The sequence below is a fragment of the Rhinolophus hipposideros genome (assembly GCF_964194185.1).
Source record: "Rhinolophus hipposideros genome assembly, chromosome: 23".
In the NCBI taxonomy this organism is placed as follows: domain Eukaryota; kingdom Metazoa; phylum Chordata; class Mammalia; order Chiroptera; family Rhinolophidae; genus Rhinolophus; species Rhinolophus hipposideros.
Genome location: NC_138069.1, coordinates 42,083,334 through 42,101,161, shown reverse-complemented (window position 1 = coordinate 42,101,161; position 17,828 = coordinate 42,083,334). Strand labels below are relative to the sequence as shown.

The 17,828-nt window shown below is 49.2% G+C and overlaps 1 protein-coding gene across 1 annotated transcript; it reads right to left on the bottom strand.

The window, feature by feature from the left end:
* Window positions 1-5,501: 5,501 nt before the first annotated feature.
* INTS15 (integrator complex subunit 15) lies at window positions 5,502-17,331 on the bottom strand. Its single transcript, XM_081036278.1, has 6 exons — window positions 16,787-17,331; window positions 16,073-16,294; window positions 14,071-14,236; window positions 10,872-11,396; window positions 10,048-10,087; window positions 5,502-6,311 (listed from the first exon to the last, which is right to left on the bottom strand). Exons 1-6 carry the CDS (start codon window positions 16,976-16,978, stop codon window positions 6,110-6,112), a joined length of 1,347 nt encoding a protein of 448 aa, XP_080892404.1. The 5' UTR covers window positions 16,979-17,331; the 3' UTR covers window positions 5,502-6,109.
* Between the last annotated feature and the right edge of the window lie 497 nt (window positions 17,332-17,828).

Here is a 17,828-nt window from a genome sequence, read left to right as displayed (position 1 = left end):
TAAATCACCACCACCCAAGAATAAAAGTGCCTGTTTCCCCAATACTCTGCTGTTTCAAGGAGACTTTTAGTTCCAAATTTCAGAAACACCCAATTAAAACTAGCTTAAAAGAGGAAAACACTATTATCTCACCTAACAAGAGCTGCAATGGTAGGGAGTTCTAGGCTTGGTTAAAGACCTAAGGACACCTCAATGACCAGCTTCCCAAGAGGACTGCCAGATGCTCAGCCTCAGAAAAGAGAAGCCTTATCCTCCATGACAATGTCCAATACCACGTCTCCCTGCTTCTGGTCCTTTTGGAGCTAGACATCTTTCCAGGAAGCCATCTTCAGACTTACCCCCACCCTGGCCAGAATCACATCCCCTGCCCGTTATGGAACCAAATTCTGACCACAGAATTCTGACCACAGGTGTGGAAGGACATGCTGATTGGTGGAAGGACCAATCATAATTCACTCCAGTAAAGGGGCCCAGGCTCCCCAGAGCAGGTGCCTGTCAAATGTTTGCCCCAAAGGAGGTTCTTGATGAAGAAGGAGATGGCTGGAGGATAAGAGATGGCCAGTAATTCTGCCACACACACTTGCTAACAACACTTTTTTCTAACTGCCCTTGTGGGAGGCAAAATTGCTTTATTTCTTTAATTTACAGTTTTAAAAATTCTTGGTGATGTCGAACTTCTAAGTTGAAGAGGACACCTAGGTGTAACTAAAATAGTGCATTTTAAAGTAGCTAGTAGATTTCTGTGTGGTTACACTAGCAACTCAGATACCAAGTCATTATAATTTCATATCAGTTTGCTTTGTTTCCGACTTAATTAAACATTCACATGGTCCCAAAGTCAAAAGTACAAAACAAGGTACGTTTGGCAGTCTAGTTTCCATTCTGGTCACTTCACTCTGCTCCTCCTCCCCCCTCCCCCACCCCGGGGCCACTATTTTATTAGTTTTCCTTTATCTTTCATTTCTACTCATATTTACCCCACCTCCTTTCTTATGCAAAAGGACCCAGAGAATCCACCTCTCCTTGAATCTGTCACCTCTCCCCCTTCCTGCATTTGCTAATCCACCATAAACACTTTTCTGGGTCTTCCTTTTTTCTTTTTACTTAATAAATCCTAGCAATCACTCCACAGCATGATATAAATCTTTTTTAACAGTAGCTTAGTACTCTACCGTGTGGATAAAACAGGGTGATAGACTTATGGGAAATTTTTGATCTTTTGCTACTGTCCACAATGCTGCAAATCCTTGTGCGTACGTTATTTTGTATTTCTGCCATCGGATCTAGAAGTACGTCCTAGGGAAAGGGCAAATGCATTGGTAATTTTGCTAAGTGCTGCCACATTTCTCTCCAAAGGGGTTGCACCATTTTGCACCTCCACCAGCTCCACTGAATTAAGTAGTTGATCCGACTTCTCATTTGTAGGGTTCCATCTGGCTCTTTTTCAGATCTGCTAGGAAATTCATGCTTCCTTTTCCCCTGCAGATACTTTTACGCTTGTCTTTTATTCCTTTAAATAAAGCAAGCACGAGTGTTTTCGTCTGACTTGACAATTCTGATGCTGGAACCTTCTGAACCTGTTTCTGCTGTCAGTCGCCTCTGCTTGTCCCCTCATGTCACCTTATGCATTTTTCACTGTGTACTGGTCGCTATTTTGAACAATCGTCTGTGGGAATTTTGAGGCCTGGGACAAACGCTTTCCCTCCAGAGGGTGTGCATTTGCTCCTCCAGGTGCCCGGGAGGACTACAAGTCTAGGGACCCCCACGAACTGAAGTCCCAGCAGGAGGTGCCCTGCAGTACTCGCGCTGTCACCCGATGAGGACCTGCCCGGCCCTCACTTCTCAGGAGTGACTTTCCTGTTGTTTTTCCATGCTCTGCACAGTGCTGGAGGACCTTCCGGCAGTCTTCTGTTCTTACTGAGGGTGTAGCCTTTGGGGCTCCAGCAAAACGGAGAGAGGACCTCTTAGTAGACCCCACCTTGACCTTGAATCCCTAGAGCCCTCAGGGCACAAGCACCTTTGTTGCACCTAACCTGCCTCCAGCTTGCTGCTTCCCCAGCATCTGACCTGGAACTTTTTTCCACCTGTTGGTTCTTCAATAATTCAGGATATTCTTGTGTCTTATCCAGCATTTTCAGTTAAAGCAGCAGGATGGCTCTGAAAAATCTGGCCCATTGCTACCAGAAATAGAAGTTCTAAAATGCACTTTTAAAAAGTTAACTTTTAATTATACAAGTAACACATGAGTACACCTTTATAAAAAAGTAAAACACATGCAATATTAATATTGGCTAGTCTATATGCCCAAAGGGGGCTTCTCTTATTTACAGCAGCCAAGGGGTAATTCAAGTCCTGTAGCCTTTCATTATGACTCAGAATGGACTTTAAAATTTTAAAAACAAAACTGACACTTGAACACTATACAGCAAGGCAAGTTCTCTTTTGGCCATTACCCCATTTCCAGTATCCTCGCCAGAGGTCTCCACTCTTTTCAGATTGGTATACATCCTTTTTATCACGTGTATACACACATCCGTATACCTGTGGGAACGTTGTAGTGCCATCCTGTTTTATTTTTTAACATACATGGCATTATAGTCTTCATAATACTATGCACATTTTCACTTAGAAATATTTTTGGAGGATCTTCCCATGTCCAAGGGGCAAAAACAGGAAGCCCCTAGGTCAAATCTGGTTAACGACCATGATAAGGTTAGCCCAAGCAGCGTTGGGATTGTTTCTTTGGGGGGCATGTTTCATTAAGGGATAGTTGCATATGGAAAAGTACACAGCAGTGTACAACTTGATGAATTTCCACAAACAGCACCTAACAAGCCTCTTCTAATCATTACCAATTCTCCACCACCATCTCAACTTGTAACACCATTGTGTCCAAATGAGGTTTTAAATTAAGAAAATACAGCAAAAATATATACTTCCATTTTCTCTTGAAAACTCAGAAGCCCTGGCAACATTCGTCTTGGTCCAAGTGGCCAAGCATGGCAACCCCAGGTCAGCTCCAGGTGCCCTCTGGTTTGCCAGAGTGCTCAGGTCCCCGATGTCTAATTCTGGAAGCTTCACGCATTGACATGAATGCCCTGGTCTCTGGCGATGTCTGAGTTTACAACATATAATTGGCCAATCTTCTACTGATGGCTAGTCAAGCTGTTTCTGGATTTTCTTATTAAAAAATACTGCACCCAGTGTTTCCATATAGATGTGTGTGTGTGTGTGTGTGTGTCCAAGAGACTTGAAAACATGTCCACAGAAAGCCTTGTGCACAAATGTTCATATCAGCATGGCTCATCAGAGCCAAAGGGGTTCAAATGTACATCTACTAACGAAGAGATAAGTAAAACGTGGTTCATCTACACGATGGAATATTATTTGCCCATAAAAAATAACATAGTGGCCCCTGCTACGGTATGAACCTTGCACACGAGGCTCAGTGAAATAGGCCAGTCACAAAAGAGGACATAGCATCTGAGTCTATCTATATGAAATGTCCAGAACAGGCAAATTCAGAGAGAGAGAAAGACCAGTGGTTGCCAGGGGCTGGGGGGAGGGGGAGTGACCGTTAACGGCTGTGGGGTTTCTTTGTGGGATGATGAAATGTTCTGAAATAGATAGTGGTGATGGCTGGACAACTCAGTAAATACATTGCAAACCAGTGAACTGCACACTTTCAATGAGTGAAGTGGGTATGTGAATTGTCCCTCCGCTTTCGAGGATTCCCAAGTGTGAATCGAAAATACTATTTTCGATCCTCCACTGGGTGAATCCGCAGATGTGAAACTCCCAGATCCTAGGGTTTATGCCCTTTTCTATAAGGGACCTGAACATCCTTGGGTTTGTGGGTCCTGGAACCAATCCCCACAGACACAGAGGATGACTGTACTTAACAAACAATCCTGCCGTGAGCACCTTCAACATCCCTTTGGGTTTCTGTAGTTGCTGGGTCACAGTTGTTTTACCTTTTAATTTCTACAGCGTCTAAATGAATTTACTCGCCCACAGTGCAGTGCGATGTTTCCTCGCACTTTTAGCTCTATTTTTCAGTCTGCCAATCTGACAGGTAAGTGCAAAAATGGCATCTCATTTTCATTTCTATTTCCCTTTTACCAGTTTTAGAATTGTTTCATGTTTATTGACCATTTGTCTTTTCTCTTCTATGAAATTTCTGTTTATGTCCTTCACCCATTTTTTTAATTGGAATGTCTTTTGATTAATCTGTAGTTTTTAATACATTCTGTATATATACTTTGTTTTATACACTGAAAATATTTTCTCGTAACATTTAGGAAGTGTCTGGCACACATTCACTTATCAGGAGAGACATCATTTTTAATAGGTTGACTTAATTGCACACAAACTGCTAAAAATGCCACCAAAGAGAGTCTGTGGCTCTAGTGGCTCTATTTCCTGGAACCATCTGGTGGAGGCTGCCTTCTGAAATAGAGCCATGCTCAGAGACACTCTCTAACCTCGAAGTGAAGTGATGGAAAAGGGCTGCTCTTCCATCCTTTTCAGAAACACTGGGTACCAGAGCCAAACACCAAGAACCACCAAGAGCTCATCTCATCAGCTTCATGGATGCATCTCATCCATAGATGGGAGCAGGCGTTTTACTTCAGTTCCTAATCTCACATCAGCAGATTTACACATCAATAGGGATAATGAAATCAAACTGAAAGAAAAGGACATTTCCTTTCTAGTTCATGGCTCTCAAAAGCAATTTGAAAACAGATTACAGATAGGCTTCACATGCAGGCCCGTCCCTACATGCCAGCTGTGGCTGTGGGAAGCTGGCTGAGCAGCCCGCAGCCCTGAGAAAGGCAAGTGCTCAAGGGCCTGGCCAACTAAGGCCAGCCCTTCCTTCCAGTGTACCTGCATCCTTGTCTGGAGGGATGCCTTAAACTCCAGACTTAACGAAGAAAGACAGGAAAACAGGAAGACACAGACACACACACACACACACACACACACACACACACACACACACAGGAATTTATTAGGCAATCTGGTTTGGTCTCATCTTCCAGGTTATGGCCTTCAGCCAGCAACAGAAGGGTAAACAAACCACCAGGTTGAGTTTCATCCCTATGAGTTAATCTCAGTCCTTTGATGCTCACGGTTTGCTGTAACCATCTTATTCCTCTCTTTCAGCCTAAGGGATCCATGGTTACTGAGAGCTATCTTCCTTCCAAAACTAATGAATGATAACTTCCAATCGTGTGCTAGAAAACAAATTCCCGACGGCTGTGCTTTGTACCTGAGGGAAGGAAGAACTGTACCTGAAGCAAACCGACTGGGGGCGCCCTGACGTGCCAGCAGACCCCCAACACCTTGCACAGGACGTGGTCGTTGTTGGCCATGTTTCTATGAAAAGGAGTGGCCAAAATTGTATCCAATTTTCTCTTCTTGATGATGGCAGACTGGGGAGGAAACCACTGCAGCTCACGTTTAGTAAGTTCTTAAAATACATTCCATAAAGTCTATAAAACTATTAAGAAAAAAATTTATTTGAAGATATGAAAGGAAAATTTAGATAGCCCGATAGAGGAGAGAAGTTCCTTTCCTCAGTGGCGGGGACGATCCTCACAGGTTTCGTGAACAGCGCCAAGTGCTGCGTGTAGGCTTGCGATCACAAGGTTTCAGCTTCCAACCACGGAGCTGTCAGAGAAGCCTGTGTTTAAGGCAGGAACACATCCCATCCACAAGGAAAGCAGCCAGACCAGGACTTGTAATGCTGCTTCTCACATCCGGGTCCCCGACAGCACAGGCTCAGAGCGTGTGTGTCTGAAATGACACCCGACACAACAGGCTCGCAGAACTGGCACCTTTTAAAGACGCCCACATCGCTCCGCAGAGGGCTGGACACTTCCCTTCATCTGTCCAATCTGGACTCTAACACCTGTGACCAGGTGGGAAGCACCTGGATGGCAACGCCGCAGGACTTCCGCACCAAGACAGTCCTGCTGGTGAGGAGGGGCCGCCTGGCTGCCTCCCACAGGTCGTCTCCAAGGGGTGGGTCACCCCCTCTGGAAGGCTCCCTCCGATCCAGGCGCAGAAAGCACACTGCCTGCCACTCGCTGGTACGTGGGCCGGCCTAGCGGATGGGCCTGAATGGAAACGTCATGCCTGAGAGGAAGGTGTGCCCGGGATGTGTCGGCAGGGCGGGGTGGGCAGCGGGATGGGCTGGCACGGCCCCGTAGCCCAGCGGGGGCGTGTGGATGTGAGGGTAGAACCCAGGGGGGAGTGCGGCGTGTGGCGACTGCTGCACGGGGCCCGAGATCACCAGCTGGAGCAGGCTGCGAACACAAGGAGAAGCATTAGGATGCGTGGATTTGGAGGACGACGTCCATCTGACACGCGGCATTGCGGCTGGCCCTGTCCCCTGGACTTGGGGCCACGGGGAGCCAGGAGAGAAGACCTGGACATGCCTGGCCCTCACATGATCGCCAGGAGAGGCACCAACGCAGGCACAGAACACGCAGGTTTCCAGACCGGGCAAGTGAGCACAGGGAGGATGGGGGGTGGCCATGGCCGGTGAAGAGCAGGAGGAGGGGACCAGGACAGAGAAGAGTGGAGGGGCCGGAAGTGGGAAAGCCAAGGGCCTGAGGGCAACAATGTGACAACCGGGAGGGAGGGAACTGAGAAAACCCAGGTGGCCCCGAGGAAGGGCAGGGGGAATGCAGGGAAGGGGCCCTGAGGCAGCCTCAGTCCCTGGGGCATGTTTCAGTCTCTATTGTCTACACTTAACAGGGTCGTGACAGGCCCTACAGCAAGCAGGCCAGCAGGCCAGTTTCTGTCATCCTGAATGACCGAGTCCTAACTGAATCCTCAGCAAAGCCACACGAAAGCTGGCACTCCTGATATCCAGAGGCCTGCAGAGGCATGGCCCAGCTTAACCCACCGCCAGGGGCCCACACCCCTCCCACTTCTACCCAAGGAGCTTCAGACCCTCCTGCCACTTGCTCTGTCACTCCCGGTGACAGGCTCCCCAGCTCTGGGAATGTCCCCTTCCACCAACACTCATGCCCGAGCTCATCATACCTGGGGTCTCCACAAACAACGGCGTACACATCCTTCTTGCCCCAAACCCCTTCTATCCCCCATAGCCCCCCAAGCCCGGGCGCTGTACACCTTCTCCAGCCTGCGTTCTCCTCTCTGGTTTGGGACATCAGTAGACTCAATCTCACAGAAATCCTCTGCCCTCCTGAATTCAATGTTATTTCCAATGCCATGGTCCCGTCTAAAACTCCTCGAAGAGTTTCACCTCATTAGTCTCATTCTTTCTAACCCCACTCTCCCTACCAGCATGATCAGCAGAGCCTCCTAACTTTCTCTCCACCTCTGGCTTGCCGGGCCTCAGCCCGCCCACGTCGGCTGCCAGCAGGAAATACGCAACTCCCCCAGTTATGCCCCTAATGGGAAAATCTTCTCAGGCCCTCCCCACTTCAGCACAGAGGCCTCCTCCCAGCCCTGCCTCTCCCCTGCTCCCTGCTCTCCCAGCCTCACTCCCTCAGGGCCGTGTCCCCAGGGACTACACCCGTCTCTCCATATCACCATATCTCGGCTGCCAGGTCCTGTTCATGCCCATCATTTGCCCCTCAGCATCCTTATCCCACAGTACTGGACCGTCCCTGCCAGTCTTGCTTGGTCCAGTGACAGTCACCCCCACCCATCACTTCACCCTTGGGTGGACCCTGACTACTGAGAGGGGGCTGGGTCTTTTGTAGACTGACCCTCACCCTGTCCCAACCCCCAAGTGCAAAGCCTGGTGCCCCCGGGAGGGGCTCAGGCAGTAGACTGAGGGCATGAAGAACAGTGGTGCTTATAGTGGTCAGAGCTCTTCTGAGTAACGTTTCATTTATGTTACTACTTTCCTGTAACTCTGGGTAAGAAATTCAATCAAAATAAGCAAATAAGTAAATAAACTGAAGGAGGGACTATTCTAGAGGCAAAATTCACTCCCTATGTTTGTTTGAACCTGCATGCCCTGCCAGACAGAGGGGCCTCAGGAAGTTTCCGGTCTATTGGAAAGACAGTCAACACATAAGAGATGATCAGAAATCAAAGAAATATTCCAAGTGACTGTGTGTTGTCCTTCCTTCCCCACGTCAGTGCCAGGCTGACGTGGAGGCTGGGTTCCGGGACAAGGGCGTCAGGAGAGGGAGCCACCAGCTCCTGGAGGGCGGGGCCCCGGGGGGCTGTTAAGTTCCATGGGGGATCCAATGGGGACTGCCAGTTATTAGACCAAGATTATTATTTTAATGCCCTAAAAACATTACACATTAAATAACAGCTGTGCCAGAGAAGGGAAATGTTAAAAGGTATTATTGCAAGAGGTGCTAACTGACATTGACTACGTCCTCAGACGCCGGGGAATTTTCTTGCAGACCAGACAAAAGGAGAAGACCAGTGTAGGCTCCGGAGGGAAAGTTGGCCCTCGGGACAAGCTGTCCACTCCACCAACAGAAATAATCTCAAACAGGATCATTCTGTCCAACCTTCCATTTTCCTATCTACCCAGACACTGTTCCCTGCAGAGCTGGACACAGAGGCCCCCAACCACGAACGAGGACATGGGTCCTCTGGCTGCAGCTATCTCACTGGCAGCCTGTGAATTAGTATCTGCCCTGTCCTTTGGCCTCAAATTATGCATGTTTCTGTATCAGCCTGCCACCCGTGTCCATGCTCACTGGCCCTGGCACACACGGTCAGCCAACGCCAGCCTGGGAGCTCTACCACCTGTTAAAGACTAGTGTGACCATAATCACCCTACCAACTTAATTGGGCAGTTTCATTCCTGTAAACCCTGTCATGGGCACACGGCCATGCCCACGGGAGCTCTGCCTTCTGCCTTCAACTATAAACTGGCTGCCAGCTGCCACAATGACTACTCTGAGCGGAGAGGATACAATGTTCCTGTCTTCCCACCTAACACAACAAATTTACTAAGTATCCCCTGTGGGACTTCAGGTTGCTTCCAGGGTTTTGCTACTAAGGCTGCATTTGCATGAATCATTTTTGTCCACCAAGCTTTTTGCTTCTTAGAGTCAGTGAAATTAATTAGACTAAGCAGAACTCCTAAATCGTGGAAATAACAGTAAAAGTGACAGCAGGTAACACTTCTTAGATACTGCGTAACAACTACTGTTTTAAGTACTTTCTATTGTTTTTACTCATCTAACCCTTGCAGAATCCCTATGGCAAGATGCGGGGGAGGCAGCCAGGAGAGGCAGGTACTGCTATTTTCTTGATTTTTCAGAGGAGATGGAGGGAGTGGGAGATAAGGAACTTGCCCAAGGTCACACAGACAGAAATCAGCAAATATGGAATTCTTCCCAGAAGCTGTGTGATCACAGTTCCTGCTTTTCACCACTGTTATCACTGCTTCCCCCAAATTATGACAATAACCACCATTTAAGATCGTCCCATGTGCCGCAGACCACGCTAAGAAATTTACAAACATCACCCTGTTTAATCCTCAGTACAACCCCAGGAAGTAGGTGAACCAGAGCCCTCATTTTACAAGGGGGACAACGGAGGCTCAGAGACAGGCAGAGTTTAGAGACTGCCCAAGTGCCATAGGAAACCAGACAGAGCCGTGCTCAGAAGCCGGTCGGTGGCACCCGAGTCAAGGTGCTGGCCTGACGGACGTGCTGTGCCCTAGGGCGGGGGCTCTGCAGTACTTCCCACAGGGCTGTGCAATTGCCAATGTCATGGCTACTGCGCCTGCACCAATGTCACCACAAAAACTATGCACGAGGGCTTAGTAAACGTTAAATGACACTGAGTTGATTCTGATTTCTTTCCTCGACTCAGGCTAAGATGACCACCCTTTTATCTTTCATTTACTCTCTACGTGGCCTTCCTCTCATGTCGGTTTTGCCATCTGTCCTCTACTTATCATCAGGTCCTTAAGGGGTTCTTTATATAGAGCCCTAGACTGCAGGCCAAGGCAGCCAGGACAAGGGGACCACCCTGCCTTGCACCCCACCTGTACCCTCCACCCAACAGACGTCTTGAGGGGGCACTTACTTATTATGGGGCAGCCTGGAGCACAGCGTTCTCAGGTCCTCTGAAATCAAGGAGATACATAATTAGGAACAGGCTGGAGATAACGTGAAATGTTCATGACCTTCTTTTCGAGCATGCTAGTGAGATAGTAAGAGTGACTGATACCACACTTTCCTAGCACTGTTAGAAACTGTATTCTCTTTTTCTTCAATTTTTGCTTTAACAAACTAGGCCCCAAATAGACTACATCACTTAAAAAGGGGGCAACTCTATTGCAATTTGTTGGATGGCTGGGGAAGGCCCACAGTCAGGGCTCTTGGGAAGCAGATCAGGCCTTCAGAGCATGAGAAGAGGGAACCCCATCACCAGTGACCACAGCTTGGGGCCACAGGCAGCTGCTGGGAGCCAACAGATAAAAAGCACACACAGGTGTGTCATTAGCACCAGCTCACTCTCCTGGGAGAGTCCCAGCATTGAAATGCAAGAGAATGAAGGAAGCCTCCAAACAGGTGATGGGAATGTCTTCTGCACTTAAACCTGTGCATTTTACCTTATGTAACTTATGCCTCAATAAAAAAGGACGCAGAAAAATAAGAAAAGATTCCCTAAGAGGAGATCTATAAGTGATTATCCACACTCGGCAAAACAGCCAGGAGACACACCAACATCTAGTCATGGCGCTCTGCCTGGGTGTGTCCTGTGATGTCCCCTTGCTTCCCCATGTTCACTAAAAGGAAAGAAGTCCTAAAAGAGGCAGAAAACAGTACTTGTCCAGGAGCGCCTATTTCCTTCTGACAGGTGGCGGTGTCCCCGCCCCAGGAAGGCAGGGGCAGGAAATCACCCACCTCTCGTACACAACAGGGCACCAGAGGCCATGGCCACCTGCAACGCCTGTGCGAGCCGGTCCAGGGAGAGCTCGATCTCCTGGGAGGCGTTGAGGGGGTTCAGTTCATCGGCTAATCTGTTGATGTCCTCCACCAGAGGGACCATGTGGTCAAACAGGACGAGCCCCAGGCGTCCGTAGAGATTCTTCTCGGTCAGGTGCACCTGGAGCATCACGAGTACCTGCAGGGTGCTGAGGTGGAGTTTGGAGTACAACAGGTGGGGGGCTCTGTCCATCACTCCCGAGTCCTGTGCAACTTTGCTGGTGACGTGGCCGTTGGACAAGGAGGGCTTCTTTCTCCTTTTATAAGCCAGCGGGGCCTTCACGCACCAGCGGATCAATCCAGTGAGCGGGGTGAGCTCTAAAAATCCTATTGGGAGATTTGCTGCGATCGGAGTATTTAAAAAAGTGATGAGAATCAACCTTGGGTCCTCAAAAATCCAGGTGACAATCATTTCAAGCAAGTCCAGGGGCGGGATGACATCATCTGCAAAGACACGTTAAGGCAGGAAGGAGGGTTTTCGGCCCCGTGACAAGCAGACGGAGGGGAGACGCACCCCTAAGTTCAGTCTTTGCCACCTGCCACTCAGAACGCCTACGCCTGTACTCATCTATTTTCTGTCTCCTGCCCTGGAACATGCCCTCCATGAGGCTGACTCTTGTCTTTGTCAGTGTTTCACCCCCGGTGACAGGACAGTCAGGCCCAGGTAGGGCTCAAGAAGTATCTGTGAACTGAAGGACTCCCTAGAACTCCATGCCTCGCAGAATGTTCATCCCATGAGTCATTTAAATAAAATTCCACACTTTTTATGTCTAAAACTCCCACCACATTTCATTCCTTCCCTGGTGACTAGGCTTCATCCCTGTGTCTGGTGTTTCCTCCAGGGCACATGACAGCTATAGTGGCCTTCAGTGATTTGTCGGCTGCCAAGGGTCATCCCAGCCCCAAACCTGGGGCCCTTGTCTAAGCAACAGCCTGACCTCTTGTGACCCGTAGGAACTGGCACGCTCCATGGCCTAGACAGAGTACAGTGATAAAAACAAACGTTGACATTTATTTTGGGCTTACTGTGTTCTAGGCACTGGTCTAATTCCTTTACACAGATTAATACGTGTAATCCTCAAACAACCCCAGGGGAAACTGAGGCACTGTGATGTTAAGTAATTTCCCTAGGACTCATCAAAAGTATGTGGTGGGCCCAGCTGTGTCCCCAGGTGGCGTGGCTTTGAACCATGAGGATACACTGCCCATCCCGGGATTGGCGTGCAATGCCTTTAGGTGGCTGTGCACGGGAGTGGCTCACCAGCATCCCGTCTCTGGGTCTGCGCACCTCTTAGCTCATGACAGAGCCCCAGCCAGGTTGCTGAGATCCAACACCACGCATGAAGGAGGAGAGGGAAGGGTGTGAGAAACCCCTGTCAGAGTAAGGTTCCTGACTGCTCTTTCTGAGGTCACACTGGCCTTTCCCTGAGAGCATGCCTATCCGTTGTTTTGGTGTTAAACCACTGTCCCCATCCCCGACCCAGCAGGAAGCAGTTGCGTATGCTTCCTACTTGGCAAGATGCACAGTGGGCAACCCTACGTCTGGTCCTTCGTTCACCGAGACATTACTGTCTGGGAAACGCCAGTCTCACACCCACTCCTCAAACATACCCTACCCCCCAAATCTAAGATGAGGGGACTCCAAGAACCTGAAGGCAGTGCGTGCATATGTGCTCTGATGTGTACGTGAGTGTGTGCACTTGAGAGTGAATAATCCCTACCGCTTTCCTACTCATGGACCTAAGTTCTCTGCACCATTCAGACAAGAGGAAGTTCTATTTGGTTTGGTGAGTGCTTCCTTTTTGTGGTTTTTGAAGGCACAGACTCCAGGAATGCTCTCCTGTTACAGGAGTGCCCGTTCTGACAGCGGACTCCAGAATGGTGTCACTGCTGTGCCTGATGGTATCTCCAAATTCGTCAGATTGTAGACATTAAACGTGTAAGCTTTTTGTATGTTAGTCACACCTCAATAAAGTGGTTTAAAAAGAAACCATTGACACATCAAACTGGTAAACTGGCTAAAGAGAAAAACACCACGTCTCACATCCATTCTAGAATGTCAGTGGTATTCTCTGAACAGCATTTCCTTTTCCATGTTAATTAACCCATTCCCAATGTTAAGGCCCATTTCTGTCCTTGCTGGCCTAGAATAACAGATGAGTGACAGGGTTGCTAAGATGCTGTGAACTTGGGTTAGCTGAATCTTTCCTACAGGAAATCCATAGGCCTGAATACTGTTCCCAACTAGTCACAGCTCTTAGGAAGCTCAGAACGCCAGGGGAAAACCCCCTAGGGGCAGGGCACCGCTCATAAGACTCCTCCCATCCAAGCGGCAACCCCAACGGGAGGAAAGTATGGAATCAGCACGTGAATACGACGGGCACTTGAATGTTCACACCATGTCCACACTAACTTTCTCTAGAGAACTAAAAAGTCTACCAGCAAGAAAAAACAATGACAATCAAAGGAGAATCAAACATAATCAGGTGCAGGTGAGAGGCTAACGCTGGACTGACACAGGGGAAAAGGCTGCTGCACGCTGTCAGACCAGGACGTGCTATCATGATTCTCGTTCTCAGAAGATTCATGCTCAAGTACTTGGTATGTGACATTGGCAGCAAACTCTCAACAGTTTGGGGAAAATATTTGTGAATGAGTGAGTGTGTGTGTGTGTGTGTGTGTGTAGGTGGGAGAGAAAATAGAGAAGAGGGAAAAGAAAGAATATATTGGAAATCTTTAACAATTGGTGACTCTAGGTGAGAGAGATAGGAGTGTTTGTTGTAATATCCTTTCACCTTTTCTAAGTTTGAAAAATTTTCAAAACAAAGAGTGGGGGATAAAAAAGCAAGTGATGTCTAGGGAGAAAGCTGCAAAGCTGCATTGCTTCCTACCTTGTTGGGCTGTCTGCTGCTTGGATCAGGCAACTGAGAATCACTAAGGAAAGTTCCCTGTTAGCAAATTCCAGGCGGCCCATTCGTTTAGCTTTCAGACTAAAACATACTTTTCAGAGAAAAAAAGGCCGAAACATTTACTGGACATTTCACCTGGATGTTTACTGGGGAAAAAACTGGCCATCAGCCGAAGCTTCTTTAATGGCAACAACCTACTGAAAATTTACCTGACGACAGGTCATAAAGCGCAGTGACGGCAGTTATGAACTGGCAGCAGAAGCGAGGGCTGGCGCTGAATATCTGCTTCAGAGTCTGCACGGATCCTGGCACCAAACAGCAATAGTCATCCACCAGGGCTCTGGCTAACCTCACACAGTAGACCACAGGCGTCCGCTAGAAAGAAACCACAGTCCACGTAACTACAGGTGTCGTGAGCTGGTACACTAGCAAGCTCATACACCTGGTGAAGACCACCACAAGTGGCAGAACACTTCCAGGAGGGGTGAAGATCTTAACAGCTTCCTTTGAAGCAGGGCTTGGCAAACTAAAGCCCATAGACCACATCCATCCCACCAGCTGTTTCTGTAAATGAAGTTTTATTGAAACACAACCCTGCTTATGTTTGCCTCTTGCATTACAAGGGCAGAGCTGAGCAGCTGTGACAGAGACTGTGTGACCTGTGAAACCTAAAATACTGTCCTTTACGTAAAAGGCCTGACGACCCTTGCTTTGAAGTTTACTTAGGAAAGTTCATTTCTGACTTGGGTGAGGAAATACTGCAACCCTGTAGGTGAGATGCCAAAGGTGAAAATTAACAGCTGCTGACACTTTAGAGAGACTTAGGAGAGTCTGTGAACTATCATATGATGTAGAGCAGTACTTCGTCCACTTCTCTTACAGTTCCATGCTCTTACAGGTTTCCATAACACTTTCAGTCCCTATCACCACCCTCCCCTGCCTTTTTCCTTCCCCCTCAGACGCTGATCTGTTACTGCCACGTCCAACAGCAGCTCAGGATGCTATAGTTCCAGGGCCCCAATGTGGCCTGCAGGGGAAACTGCAAGGAGACAGCAGGCGGGACTGTTCATTCAGGCTGAACTCTTGCCCACAACACCACACCAGCCACCTCTACCTTTCTTCTGGAAGAAGCTGCAGCCCCTCACCCCAGTGTGGCAAATCCTGACCCAAAAACCTTGAGCCCCTGTCCTTTCGTTCACATCTGCTTTCATTTTGCCAAAATGCCAGCACAACCGTATCATGAGAGATAAAAGGAAAATGATATGATGAATTACAAGAGGCTAAACTTGATTTCACTAGGCTGTCAAGGGATAGAGGTAATCTCGAGGTTAAATACAACATGATTGATTCAGATGCCCCAGAAATCATACTGGTGAGAATTAAAGCAGATTCTGAAATTTACCTGTGTTCTACAAAGACCAATTTCTTTTTGAGAGCCAAAATTTAAGGATAAACAAGATTACAAGAAAAACATTTAAATACATTGAAAACAATCTGAAAGGTTTCAAGAACTTGGGAATGAAGCAGGTTTGTGAAACTGAATGGGGTCAATTCTGTTGGCATAGCTGAGGATCACATTAATCAAAATGTTGAGTTAATAATTACTCCAAATGAACTATCAAATTTTCAAAGACTTTGAGTAAAAAAAGAGCAAAACAAAATGAATCTTCCAAAATACCATCTAACACGATACCTACTGTAAATATACTTTTTTTTTCTTTCATGTTTAAAAACACCAAAGAAAGCTCCTATGTCCATATCCGTGAGAACAGCCATCCACTTTGTAATGTTACCCTGGAACAACTCACACGCTTACTGACCTAACTGTAACAGGCAAACAATCTGACATATAATGATCTTAAAATAAACAAACAAACAAAAAACCTTCTTATCTCAGGCTGCATAGTTGTTTTCAAAATCCTACCTACGATTTTCAAATAAAATGATTTTTCACTGGTTCTGAAGAAGGAGGAGGCTTTCTTTTTTTCAATTCATTTACCATTATGAAGCACTGTTTTTTTAAGAATGGTTACTACCTATATATAAATATAGGTCTGGGGTATCAGCGATACCCCACGGTATGTCACGATATGTGACATCAAGGAGCTATGACGTGGAAAAGGCCTCTCAAGAAACTCAATTACTTGAAAATTCCTGACACTAAGCTCCTCTTCAAAGACTCCCAGGAAAAGGCTATTTCTAGAGAAGTACCTGGAGCCAGGAGGCTGCACACTCCAACACTGGGATTCGACACACAGCCACTGCCATGGAGACCAGTTTTCCCAACAAGCTCATCCGACTGTCATCGGCTTTGTTCCCTTGGGGGCTGAAAAGGGATGAGAAAATAATCTGCCGGACAGAGTCCTTGGTTTGCTCCTGGAAATAATTGCACATGATTTCAAGAAGTTGGAGCTCCTGAAGTGAATTCAATCTCTATAAAACAAATCCAGGAGAAGCGATGAGAAATTCGGTTTTAACATGCACATTAATTCATACAGTAAGAAAACAGAAAACATACTATTTCCCCCCGGGCACGTTTCACCCCTCTAAAGCTCAGGTGCCAGAGAGTGGTTCTCTACTGATAATCCCAGGAAAAGTCATTATATAGCATTATGCATCATCCCGGGGGACTCAGGAGCACCGACAGAGCTTTGAGACTCTCGGTAACAAGCCTTCCAAGTCTCTTCCTTCAACACCATTGAGACACGGCTGTCACACGCCGGGCAAAACAGGCATAGAGCTGAGCGACGCTCAGGACTCCAGAGAAGGCGGCTACTGAAGGAGCAAGGCCAAGGGCGAGAACGGAGCCCCCGACAGGACGGGCGTGTGCGGTTTACCCGACACTTGTCACCCAGACCGGGATGAAAAGAGCAGGAGTGTGCGGATCCGCCCGCGGCCCCCCGCCCTCCGGTCTGCCCGCCGCACCTTGGGCTGCGCGCCGCGCTCCTTGGGCACCTGGAACACGAACTCCTCCAGCAGCTCCACGGGGCCCTTGTCCACGATGGGCAGCGGCGCACTCTGCAGCTGGCTGCTGAAGTAGATGTCCAGATGGTACAGCACCTCCTTGGCGGCGCTCAGCGCGTCGCGGCGCAGCAGCGAGTGGCGGATGTCGCTCATGGTGCGGCCACTGCAGCCCGGGGCACCGGGAGCGCGTCGGGACTTCCGCCCCGAGCCCCGCGGACGCGCCCGCCGCCCTGGAGACAAAGAGGCCGCGACCCAGCCTCCGCCCGCCGAGCCAGGCCTGGGCCGCGGCGCCCGCCCGCCCGTCGCTAACCGCCTCGGTGTGCTCAGGGGGCCATCTCCGCCGCCAGCCTGAGGGGACCCCAGGTGCGCGACTGCCGCACCGCGAAGAGCCGCGGGAGCCCGACGCCGCGGAGCCGAACGGCGGCGGAATGCCGAGCGCGGCGACGGCGGCCCGCAGGGGCCAGGCCGTCCGCGTCGAGGGCCCGGGCTCGGGAGGGCGCCACCTGGCGGCCCGGCCCGCGGACGCGGAAGGGCGCCGCCACGGCCGCAGGTACGCGCCGCCGCCGCAGGCCACGCCCAGGGCCACGAGCCCGCCTTCGGACCACCGGCTCTGGCGGGTCCGAACCGCCGGGCTGGGGTGCCGCAGCCACCAGGGAGGGCTCACTGGGTCTCGCGCTCCCCCGCAACCCGCAAGGCAGGCCCAGGCTCGCTCTGCTCCCCTTGCCCGGGGGTCACAGCCTACAGGTTTCATCTCACCTTCTTTCCTACCGGGAAGGACGGGGTGGTGGTGCAGGGCCCAGGCTCAGGCTCAGCGGCCCATCTTAAAGACTGATCTAGTCTGAACTCACGAGGTTGCGATGACAAATGATGCCTCCCTACCCTGCGGCAAGATGCTGTCCTCGGAGACCCTATTCCCCAACCCCTTTCAGAGTGGCTTGGGAGGGCCAGGGGAATCTTAAGTGTCCAGTTCCTAAACATTCTCCACTGTCTAGGAATCTCTTTT

Coding starts and splice junctions, on each gene's coding strand:
- INTS15 (XM_081036278.1), bottom strand. CDS start 16,978: ATGAGCGACATCCGCCACTCGCTGCTGCGCCGCGACGCGCTGAGCGCC. Junction 16,295..16,786: donor AGCGCGGCGCGCAGCCCAAG/GTGCGGCGGGCA, acceptor TTTGTTTTATAG/AGATTGAATTCACTTCAGGA. Junction 11,397..14,070: donor GCTTTATGACCTGTCGTCAG/GTAAATTTTCAG, acceptor GTGTCTTTGCAG/ATGATGTCATCCCGCCCCTG.